General features: G+C 36.8%; 1 protein-coding gene across 15 annotated transcripts in view; it reads right to left on the minus strand.

Moving 5' to 3' along the window:
* Positions 1 to 345: 345 nt before the first annotated feature.
* PARD3 (par-3 family cell polarity regulator) overlaps positions 346 to 12,883 on the minus strand; it is a 467,913-nt gene continuing 455,375 nt past the window's right edge. For 8 of the 15 annotated variants that reach the window (XM_087778426.1, XM_087778451.1, XM_087778441.1 and 5 more), the window contains 2 exons: positions 5,782 to 5,909; positions 347 to 2,379 (listed from right to left, as the gene is read on the minus strand). In XM_087778426.1, the coding sequence (XP_087634552.1) occupies positions 1,986 to 2,379; positions 5,782 to 5,909 (522 nt within the window). In that variant the 3' untranslated portion in view covers positions 347 to 1,985. Of the gene's footprint in view, positions 2,380 to 5,781; positions 5,910 to 12,883 lie in introns of all 15 variants that reach the window. The other 7 variants (XM_087778504.1, XM_087778469.1, XM_087778511.1 and 4 more) reach the window with 1 other exon arrangement.

The raw sequence follows: 12,883 nt of genomic DNA on the forward strand, positions 1-12,883 counted from the left end.
ATGCATCTTTTAAATGTCACAGGTACAGCCTAAAATAACACAAGACATTAGACTGAGGTTTTTTTCCCTCTGAGGATAGTCTTCAGGTGTTCAGCTGGGCTGTAAATCTTCTTGTTTCTTTTTTTTTTTTTGCCGATGTTTATAAGCGCTCACAGAAAGACACACGCAAACCATTAGGAATAGGATAAAATAACATCTGTTAAATATTTTTTAAACTCAATGTCTGCAGCAGTTCTCATAAGGGTCTACAGTGAATACCAAGACGAGGATGGAAACAGTTTTTTATTCTAAATTTCATATGTACACAGAAAGCCATTTTACACAGTTTTGTAAATTCTGTGCAAAAGAGCTATTGTCATCCAATGTCACTGTGCTTACACTAGTAACAACTTTTAAACATGGCGTACATTATTAACAACAAAAACCATTAACAAACAGGCATAAAAGACACAGATAAGTGTGCTGATATTTCACATGTATTCTAGAAACAAGTTGGCGCAAAAATAAAATGTGCCAGTAAAAAAAAATAGGCGTCTTTTAAAATCATGCAATACATGATTTTCTTGCTTGCTTGCTTTCTTTCCTTTTTGTACATGATATGCTGAGATCCATTCTCAAGCCTTTTCACATCAGGATTTGCAGGCACTTCAGCAACCCAGCTATATTTTTTACAATACATGAAGTTCAGACCAACAAACATAAAAACAACGGCTGCAAAAGAAATTCTCATATCCCATATGCACATTCAAATATTACTCACTGCTAGAGCAATCTTTTTTGCTTTAGTTATTTTTGGATACTGACGTGTTTTCAGGATGATGTGTAACAGTTTGTCTCCACTTATCTCTCATTCATATACTTAAAGGTTTATTTTTAATGTAGCATCACGATGCAACAATACAGTATACGGAAGCACAAGGCAATTGTCCACAAAGCTTCACAAATTGTAAAAAGAAGAAACGGTTTTCTTTTCAGTTTTTTGATCCAAAAACCCCCTTTGATTTCTTCTGCTCTTTCTTTAAGTTATCTCCAAAATTTGCCCAAAAACAACCGTGTATCAGATGACCATGGGATGATACCCTCCCTAGTGCTCTTCCTAGACACAAGTGTCATATGACCAAATTCATTTAGAAGTAAAGCAAAGCACAACTCAGTTGTATGTTTGTTCATAATTTCCCATCTTTAATAAAATAGTAAAATATACTTTTCAAGGGCTTGGCTGTGACTGTATAAACAGTCTCTCTCCAGTTATTTCATTTTTAATGGACTGTGTATTACGATTATAAGGCAATTGTAACAAGATTCTCAGGATAACTGAAAGTTTTTGTTTTCCTCATGAGTCAGGATAAAGGCTTTTTTAATAAGCTCAGAGTGGGCAGAGAGAGAGAAAAAGAGTGCATATGTGCATAATAGGAGTAGGATAGTTTTTCAGCATATAGACACTTAAATATTGATCAACAAAGACTGGTAATGACTCCACCATAAAACATCTTAAAACTGTGACTGCGATCCAGAGTAGAGCTAAGCCTTATCCACTCAAGAGTGATATGTAACCCTCCTCCTGACCCAAGAGAAATAAAAAAGGACATGTCAATGCTTCCTTCAACCTCAAATTCATTAATTTTATGCCACAAAGCTGCATGTTGGTGTAATAAGTCACTGCAAAGTAAAACACATTACAACAAATCCTAGTAATAAGCCGTTGACAACTACTGGACTGGGCTACGGGACTTGGTACGCAGGGGCGGTGTTGCTCACTTCCGCTATGATTGTCAAATGGTGGAACATCCTTCCGTGACTTCAACACTTCAGACAAAATGGCAAAGACATAAGGCCCACCAACACTTTGCCCGTATTTTTAAAGGCACTGAAACAGACAACGGATATATTACTTAGTACCATCAGTTTAAAAAGTTTTCAAAATATAAGTCTTTATATGAAAATGTTCCTTATTGCATGATAAGTTGATCTTCATTTTTTTCACCTCAAGAATAAAATGGTCTTCCCTTTTCTGGTGTTTGCAATCTGTTCAGCCTTGCTACCTGAGATGGTGAAGGCGGTACATCTTGCCTGAAAGGACCTTTAGGAGGGGTATAATTAGGGTCCTGAATTTTCTTATATGAGTCATAGTTGCTAGGTCCTTCAGAAGAAGTTTTTTTTTTCAGTTGTTGTTCTTTCCGCCTCTGCTCTTGACGGAGCAGTTCTTGTGTTTCTAGCATTACTCTGGCATTGAAGCCATGTCCCCCCATATAGCCATTCCTCGATCCCTGGTAGCTGGAATATCTGGGATTTTCCTTTGCAGTCTGGAACCCTTCGCCAGGGGAATAGCTCTGCTCCCAGGAGTCTTGAGATACAGAACTGGCATTTTTTCTGCTTTGCCTGGAAAGAAAAATGGAAGATGCTTTTAACACTAATGTTCTGGCTCCCCTTCTACTGTTACTGACAACAATCCCTGGAAAGAAGGGTGCATCTGCAATGCCCTCAGGTTTTCCCCAGCTATAGCGTTCTCCAGAAGTCATGTTCTCTTCTGCCCCAAAGAGGCATCTTGCCTCTTCTGTTGGGAGAACATTTCCTACAGAGTTGAACTATATTTCTAGGCCTCTCCAGAAGGAATATGCCATGAAAACCCATCCAGTGCCACAACAACTATCATGTTCTAAAGCAAAAAGTGCTACAATTTGGTTGCAAACTAACTAGGAGAGACCATACACATTGCTGTGCTTCCTAAGAAACCAGATAACAGCCAGCAGCTGGAAAGTCACTCATGAAAGATTTTAATCTAGACTCACACTTGATTAAAAATGCAACAGGCAGATCTTTAAAACACTTGCTCTAACACTGCACAAATCAGAAGATAAAGCTCATTATTGATAGGTAGTTGCACAGATGAGAGTTTCTTCCTTCCATTTCCAGAACTAAGGAATTTTGTGCTATATCAGGACTGTTTTCCAGTCCGCTACAGCTTTCATAGAAGAAAAGGCAGAGATAACCTTTCTTGCTCATTTTTTGGCTCCATGGGGCAGACAAATAAGTCAAATACATGTAGGAATTACAAATTTTCCCAATAAATCATCATATTATTTTAAAGACAGATTATGGTTTTGAAATAGCATTAATAGCTTTAATTTACTATCAAGCTGCTAGATGCTTTTATGAATTTAAAATAAGATTGGTAATGATAAAGTAGAACAATTTTGTGCTGCAGCAAAAGAGATACCCGCTTTCAGATTAAAATTAGTGTATGAGAATCAAGCAGTAAAACAAAATATATTGTGACATTAATCAATAATAAAATCATTTAGTTGTTTATATATGGCTTGGTTTTTCATGTCAACACACATGACTCAGTGTGGCCTCATCCAATGAATATGCAGTGGAGAGACAGGAGACCCGAATGATTTTTCTACCATTAGTAAAAGTAACAAAGTCACCTAATGTTTTTGCAATCTTTCTTCCACACATAAAACTTGAAAATGACCACATCCACCTTATTTCATAACAGATTTTGAGACCTCTGGATGAAAATTGTTATTCAGGATGAATGTAAATTATTACAGCATAAATTACAACATAATGTAAATTCTTATGCAAATTTTTATAGCTGTTCTTGTTATTCGCATATCCAACTTTGCCAAAGAAATGATGTTTCTGAGCCATGTTTTATCACTCCCTGGAACAAGAGCAAATTGAATGAACCTCTGTAGGCTACGAAACTGTCAGGTTTCTGATCTAGAGTAAGATAAATTTTAAGTACTAGAAAATTAACTTGGAGTTAAACATTGCTTTTACAATTTCACATGGGACAAGAGGATGACTAGTTGAACTGATTTAATTTAATGACCGTTCTCTGGTACTTTTTCAAAATCAGTTGGCCCACTTTCACTGTTTTTCTGGGAAGATCCTTTAAAATTGACTCACAAGTTTATTTGCCTTCAGTACTAATGATTTAAATGTACAAAGGGAAAAAAAAGGAGGCCCCTAGAGACTATACAAGATGAAAAGCAACAAAGCTCAAGAATGAAGCCAGTGCACAAACTTTAATCATTACAAAGCCATAGTTGCAACATTAAGCTTGGGATCTAAGTTTCAGAGTAAGAGTAAGATTTCTTTAAAGATCACTCACAGAGCTACAAACAGTTTGCAAAGCTGGAGAACTGGATGTCCCAGCCTGTTATAGGTATTTACAGCACTCAACTTTAGCCCAAGGTCCTGAAATTCTGTCTGCTCTCAGCACAGCTCAAATACCCAGAGTGCTCAAAGTCATTAAATTATCATTAATTACTCAGCAACATGCATTGCTAGCTTGCTAGTCATTTCTCATGTTGAAAACCACATTAAGTGAAGTTCTCAGTCACTCTTTTCAAAACAAGCATATCTATGACCCGAAACATTATTTTCCAAATTTCTTGTAGATTAATTTTCTCCTTACAGGTATTAATTTCTGCCACTGGAAGTGCCTTACAGCTGACTTCCAACTTTGAAATGCTACCAGTGATTGAGCAGAAAAGGGGGAGAGAGTTTTAAGAATCATAGTTTTAAAACTAAAAATATCCTCCCAACTTAAAAGCAACACTAGCATCCGCACTTTTCCACTCAATCTGTGCATTGCTGGGGCTAGCAAAACTGAAAGAAAATTTCTCAGGAAAAACAACATGGCATTATTGGGTGTGGTGACTTCAGAAGGAAGGTAGAGATAAGAAGCAAAGGGAATATAAAGATTTTCAAAATGACAAACTAACAATCTAAGAAAAAACAGGAACTTTACATTTTCCTTTCCCATCTTCCAAACTCAACAGAAAAATTCTACACTGAAAGGTGTTATAGCATGTGAAAATCTGAGAGATCTGTTTTATTTTCAAAGATGTTGGTAGGATAAAAGTTCATGATCAGATAACTTTGATTATAAAGCTTCTGTTTGTTTCAAAAAAAGTTATGATACACTTGGTAAAACACATGTTGCCACAAAAATATATTTTCCACACCATTTCCACATGGGGCACAAAAAATAATACAACCTCATTGGAAGAAACAGCTAGAATCAAAGGAAATTGTCACCCGCCTCCAGTGTAAAGGATTCTCCATTCAGCCATTGCCACTGATATTTGAAAATGCAAAGACTACTTGCATAATGCTTAACTATAATAGCTATCTAATTTACAATACAAGATGGGCAAACTTCTAATAATTCTTAAAGCTAAATATCAAGTAAAAAACATTTTGCCCAAAATCTAAGATTTTTTAAAATACCGATTTGTTTAGACAAAAGTTGTATTAATTTTCAGTATTCCATTGCTAATGACCCAGTAACTTAGAAGAAATGTATAGACTGGAAGCTTGGAGGCTCCTAATTTCCTTTTAAGCTTTTTCTCTGTATCAGCATCACAGAGATGGAATTTCTACCCACCAAGGAATTAGGCAACAGAAAAAAATAGTCTGACGTCAAAAGGGGAGAACACGTGTCATGCTCAGGATACTTTTGTAATTGCAGAAAGTTAAACTGGATAGTGTCCCACAAAGAATAGCTTTGTTTTAATGTCTCAGTTCTGTTGGGTGCTGAGTGTCATCAAATCCCACTGAAATCAGCTCTGAAGTAATTCTCCTAAAATAAACAGGTACCACATGCTCTCACTTAAGAAATTTCATGCCTCTTCCACACTGAATACATTCCACCTTATATCAATGCTAAACAAAAGTGTCTGCACTAAGTACAACATTTTCCTTCCACAAATCAAATTAGCTCCAGGCTCATATACACTGAATAGCTTCAGGCAGTTACCATACCTGGGTAATGAGCTGTACTGCCGCTGAGCTTGTTGGAAACTCTCTCTGTCTTCTTGCCGTTGCCGCTGCATTTGAACCTCTACTGATACTGAGTGTCTGCCACTCTGTGAGTATGTCTTGGTGCTTGGCTACAAAATGAAAATGAAAATGTCTTAAACAAAGCAGAAAAACACCCACAAAAGGACTATCATTTACATTGCTATTATACACGTACACTTGTATTTGTTTCAACATGCGGTTCAAGTAGCTCTTTCATAATAATCACATTAAATTCTGACCCATAACAGTGTCCTGTGCTACCGATTCTTTTTCTGACCGACCATTTCTGTGATGTATCAGAAAAATATTGGTCCAAAGTGGGTTGGGATTTTATAGTAACACTGAAATTTAAATCAAGCCAGCAGAACAGATCTTCAGACACTGTAAGTTAGCCTAGCTGTGATAATGCTGTTTTATGCCCCACCAAGGATCTGAAGGAGGACAGAGCACAGCACTCTGAACCTCACCAGTATGCTCAAGCGATGCTCTCCCTTAGCAGAGTCATCCTATTTTGCTGTTGGTCCAGACATGCACTGCTTGCTTATCTGAGAGTCAGGCAAACATTTTGTGGTTCGATATGATCAAGCAGATAAATTTAGCAAGTCCTTGTGGACAATTGGGAATCCTGTATCTCTGAGAGGGATTTTAGATAACATCTTAACGAGGTGACAATTTGGAACTTTGAGTCCAATACTAAGAGGACATAAAAATGGATGGCCTTTCTGGGAATACAGAGCATTACCAGAATAGCTGGATTCAAATTTTGGATTATGAAAAAGTTTACTTTGTAGAGATATCAGTTTTCATTTTACATTATGAGTCTCTTCAGATTTTGTGATTTCAAGTTGCAAACTAGGGTGCCACAACTTTTAGAAACTTCATTTTCAGTAACAATACACTTCAGACAGAGCATCAGTCTCGGCTCAGAATTTAACAGATACATACAATTTGGTGAACAACTGCCTTTCCCCTTACAAGAAGATTATTGTGCAAAAGAATCAGAATGTGAAAGCATAGACTATAAGTAACGGAGACCTTATTTAAGAGAATCCTTAATGCAACACTGATGTCTACTTCAGAATAGATTTACTCTGTAGAAACCGCAGTAAAACAGTATTTCTAATGAAAAATGCTTTAGGAATGGTATGATGAAGCAACAAGTTGAGAAAACAGAATCGCGTGTCAGCCTTGTGGGAAATTTTCTCAGAGATGAATAAGCTGTACATATGTATGTCCAAACCAACAACCCCCATGGAGATTTCCTACTATATTAAATAAGGGCAACACATACAGAGCAGCATTTCAGTTATTGCATATGTCAACATTTCTAACTTTCTTGACTTTATTGAGCGTCTTCTGACATTTGGTATTTTATTGAAGGGCTCAGCTTATGGAAGCGAGTGATTACCTGAAAAATCACAAGATTTATTTGTGAATTCTATCCAGTGTGGTTATAAGCAGCTTACAGAGAACCAGAGGGAAACTCAGAAGTTCCCACCTCAACTTCTCCATAAGGAATAAAAACATTTAAACTAAGATTTTGGAGCCAATTTCCTCATTTCCTGGGTTCTACTTTAACAACGTTGGAAAGCTTGCATATAGTTGGAGAGCTACATTATGTCATATGTGAGAAAGTAGTTATCACAGATAAGACATGAAATCAGAATTGCTTCTCTTTATTTGAAAACACAGTTTCACTTTTTTCAGTTCACTGTAAATATAACAGATTAAGGGATTTTACAGCACAGAGAATGGTTAAGTTATCAAACAGGTGGAGCTAGAATTGAGCTGCTGCTCTGTTTAGATTTATGCAAGACACCAAAATGCATCATGTAGAAAGCATGAATGCAAGTACATGCACACACATGTGCAGGGAGCTGAAGTTACCACAAAAGCCTTTACTAAAGAGACAGAGGCTTTGAAAGCCCTACTGGACTTTGAATGAACTAAGATCAAAATGGAGCTTGAGAGATGTTTTTTTTTTTAATGCACACAGGACCCAATGGTTAAATAGAGGCAGGGGCTATCATGCCTGTCTGCCTGCTGTAGCGCGTGCCCAGAATGACTGGATCTGAGGAGTCAGGTCTGGATCCTCAGCAGTTCACAAAGAATTTCTTCAAATGGACAGCATTTATAATTTGATGGGTCTAAAGGCAAACATCTAAAATCCATTATCTATCTGATTTTCTGAAGGTATGAGTACCTGTATGCCCTGTTAAATTAAGTGGATTTCCAATGCTTAACAAATCTGAAAAGGATACTTACTTATTTAGAGTCCTGCCTGCGTGTTGTTCACATCTACAATAAGCTATTCATATAATCAAATCTGCTTTCAAGCATCCAAAAATATGGCAATATGAGACATAAAAATACTCTGTCTGCACGTAATCACATATTCCATAACATAACATATATACACACAGACAGGTACACTCAACCATCTTATTAATGAAAAGGCCTTTCTTTCAAATCTTTTCATTAAAAACCTCAGTGATACCATAGTGAATGCCCTTGATGTATGGTTATGATGATATAAAGACTTAATGTATTCCTTTTTGGATCCTTAACTTGTTCAGAAAAATGCACATCTCCATACAGTGATTTATCTTTTCAATATGCTTTCAATTAAAGTATCTAAACCAAAAATATTTATATCATAAGTAACCTTAGTCTTCAGAAGCTAATTGGTAATTTTGTCTCAATCCCCAAAGTATAGTTTTATACATATATATTTATAAAAAACATATACACAAACACACAACTATATACATGCATACCCCATTTATGTCAGCACAAAATGGAGGTAATAAAAAAAAAAGTTGAACTATTTTCACATCTTTCAACAGCAATAAAAAAACTTGTATAAGGAATACACATAACAGTAATTTCAACACTGATATCAACACAAGGCTAAGTACAATTATAACAACCTGAAATCATCCAACAAACCTGGCAACAGCTCGGTCTTCACAGTACAGATTGATAAGAACTCTGGCCTTGTTTGCAATGAGATGTATGACAAGCACCGACCTTTTAAATCAGTATGCGGTCAAGGCCACAATAACAACCAAGGCTACATTATACAAATAAATGTATGTTCATGTCTTCCACAATACATTTAAGTGGCAATGATAGTTATTGCATTAGCATTGTTAAACAATATTCAGCACATAAAATTGTGCTTTAAGGTACATGGAATTACAGGGCTCTCTTCTCAAAGAGACATTAATTTAAAGCCAGTGCTGCAAAGTTTAAAGCTTCTACAGATTTCTCACTTTATCCAAACAACATTTTTTCATTTTACACAATATGTACCCATGGGTCATGTTGCACTGACCACTATCAGCAGTAAAGGGCAGCATGTTTTAAGGGTAAAGGTCCCTCCTCTCTTTCCTAGCTACGCCAGCCCACACAGTTTGCTTCCCTGCAGAGCAGCATTTCTGTCCATGGAGGGTAGCTCGGCATGGTGGCAGCATGCATCAAAGTTGCCACGGAATTAGAGAGAGGAGATCGTGGGGATGATCCAGGGCACTGGGTTTTCAGGGAGATCCAACCACTTCAGGTGACAGGAGATCCACCAGTTGAGGTGACACTTCTATCTCACAGCCTACTGCCATAGGAAGAAGCTGGCAGAAATGATTACTCAAACTCATAGAACTCTTTTGTGCTGATAAAGAAACGGTTAATAAGGAGATTACTAAAGGAACGAGTCCCTTAGTATTTTTCCAGCTATTAAAAAAGACCATTATTTAATATTAAAATATACGTGCTATTTTTTTTCCAGGTTAAGCTCTGTGTTTAACCAAGAAGTTTCAAGTTCATCCGGGGAAGTTGCCATACACCCGCCCCAAAAACAAACAAAAAAAAAATCTGTGGTTCTTATAGTTCAGCACTAATTAGAAATAGATAAGATTAAATAACCTTGCCTGCTTTATGTGTAAGTGTACTTGGCACAGATGACAGACAATCCAGTAACTGTGTATATCAAAATTCAGAATGATAAAAAACATTCAATGGTCTGGGAGATGTCCTTGAAAACTATTTCTACTTCCATCTTTTTGTTTATGTTTCTATGGTGAACAGAACATATAGCAATATTTCTTTTAAAAATTGCCAACAGGTGTGTGTATTAATTCAAACACCATATAATAAGAAAATCCCATCCCTTTGTGTATCTTTCTATGGTGTATATGCAGGGAGCTGAATGGCATGGTATGGGACTAAGATTTCCATTCTGTCTATAGCAGCAGCAGAAAAAAAATCTTCAGTATGGCAGAAACAAACCTCTTAGAGAGCCCTGAAATTCTGCTTGGGGTATTTACATGTACTGCATGCCTGTGAGCTCTAAATATGTTTGTTTACAAACCAAAATTATTTAATTTCTTTTTAAAATCTTCTATGTTCATTTTCTGTTTCACATAAATTAGTAGATTGAAAGTAGTGGGGCAAAAAGTTTCAAATATAAAATTTTAAAGTCAGAGTCTAAATTGTGGCAAGAAATTGCTGGTATTTCATGAAATCCTTCACAGGTTTGGCACAGAATGGGTATTAACTACACAGCTGAAGAAAAACTACCTGTGGAGAGGCTGCCCTGCATAACTTTGGTTTCCTCTACAAAACATATTGGGGTAGGAGAATAAACAATTTAGCTCCTAAGGTATTCTTTGTCTACTGCAATGCTCCATGAGATATTGCCTAATATCTTGAATAAAATATCCTGAAAGAGACTCTTGAGATGGATTCATTACAGAAAGATTTAATATACTACTTTTCTTTCTCATTGATGTAGTTCTATGTAACTTACAACCTGATATAAACTTTAAAATGTTTGTTTTGAATATAGTCTGTTATTCATTTTTCCAGGTAAAATACGTTACAGTGGAAGTTAGACAAAAATCAGGCTTTTGTTTTTCTAAAAGAATTTTAGATTATTTAGAATTCATTATGTCTTTGAATAGGTCAAGGACTTGAATGCAGGGATAAAATACGAGTACCATAAACAGATAAAAAAGAACTTTTTTTTCTTTAAATCTGTCTTAGAGACAAGATCTACACATCAACACACAGCAGAAAAAACAAGCACAGTCCCTAAATTTTCTGAGCATTTATCTATCAAGCCACGCTTAGGTATGTTATTAGGACCTCTGGAGTCTTTCCTCTGAAAATCATGCAGTTATTTACCTTTCACAAATTTGTGCATGTAATTAAAGCTATACTTGGATGAGTGAGGTAGTATATTTATTTTGACCCAGTTAGCAGTTACCTTTAGAAAAAAAAATCTTTTTATTTGACTTCTAAATATTTAGAGTAGAGTTTGCTCAGCTGCTCTCTTGATGCCAATTTTCTCCCACCATCCAAATAGATCCGGGATGACTGGAGAAGAATGTATTTCTTATGAAATTTGCCACTTTCCATTTTTTAGCACTGATTTTTTTTATTAAAGATGAAGAAATAAACCACCAACTTTTGTCCCTCCTGCATCTTTGCAGGGTTTTTTGATAGTTTGTGTGTTTCTACAAGCAGGATTGGCAAGCAGTTGTAGTGTTTTCAACGGATTTAATATGCTCTTTTTTTAATTGGATTGTTCACTCCCATGACACTTAGACTATAATGCTGTGTTTTTGTTATTGAAGGTGGGGATCTGTTAATGAAGATGTGACTAGGCAAAAACACAAGATATGGAACAAATTACAACCAAAATCCCCCAAACCCAAGGACTGGTGCAAGCAAGGATAAACCTCAGTAGACCCAATACTACCCAGAAAAGAACAAAAACTAGAGACTCAACTTTGGTACCAAACAGAAAAATCAGCCGCAAAGAATCCTGCATTGGTATAAAAATGTCATAGCAACAGCAAGGTCCTTAAATATTAGCAGACATACTGTGATTCCATGCAATTCTACATACCCAGATATACACTTCTGCGAACTCTGACTGGAATTAACACCAGCAGGATGAAAATGGATTAATTGTACTTTATGTTCTTTTTCTTTTTTTTCCCTGTATAACATCAGGCATATGGTATTGCCCTTGAAACCCTCTTGTACCTTGTTTTTTGAAACACGAAAAATATAAAAGCCATGTAAGAGAAAAAAAATATGAAGCCTGAGAAAGTTATCTTAAAATAAACAAACGTGAAAACCTTTTCCATAAAGCTTTGACTCAATTGCAGAACTAGTGGGTTTTAGAGATGGCTCGATGTTGCCACAGTTAGTTGGTTATTAAACCTTAACATTGTGTCATTCAAATGGCCTTGAGCAGAAATGTTATGCTGCTTAATAGACGGTTTCATCTCATTCCAGCGCTATCACTTTTTGTGTCTGTTAAGCTGCCTGATGCTGTATGAACACTTGCAGGCAGTCAAGTATTTTGTTTACTGGCAGAGCAACCATAGCTGGGCAAGAAGTCCAGCTCTGTTGCATTGCCCATCTACAGAGAAATAACCTTCACCTGATGGGAATAGCCAGAAAGGGATGGGGTCAGGTGCTGACGTCTCTGCCACGGGTATCGTTCAGAGCCAGCATATGTAGTGCTCCATGGTACGGAGATCTGCCTCCAGCCCGTGGAGGAGACTGAAGGTATTTGTCACAGGTAACTGGAGTTCTGTGTCACAGACCATTAATGGTCTGGGATGGATTGGAGTTGGTGATGTTCACAGGATCGTTTTGATAGTATGTTAGAGGGTTTCTGAGCTATTGAGCTCCTCTGAATATCCTCAGAGCTGCCAGATTTCCATCAGTATCCATTTCTTACATTGCAAACTTTGTGTTCGTTTACACTTCCTTAAAGTAACCAACAGTCCCACAACACATCAGCACTTTGTTCCCTATCCTCAACTCTCCCATCATCTTGTTAATGAGAAATGCAAACGACTTATCACCTCATAGCACACACTTCTCTGTGGTTTTTTTTCTCTCTTTCTGTCCAAACCAGGTCAGATTTGGCTGCTGTCATGTGGCTCAGAGGCATCCCTGGATGTAAAGCCTTTTGTTTATGTAGGCTGCGCAAGACATCTCCCTCAGGTGAAAACACACTTTTCTACAATCGTCCACATACAGGTGC

Source organism: Nipponia nippon, unplaced genomic scaffold (genome assembly GCF_047370975.1).
Source record: "Nipponia nippon isolate SJK-2023a ecotype South Korea unplaced genomic scaffold, ASM4737097v1 scaffold_1, whole genome shotgun sequence".
NCBI lineage: Eukaryota > Metazoa > Chordata > Aves > Pelecaniformes > Threskiornithidae > Nipponia > Nipponia nippon.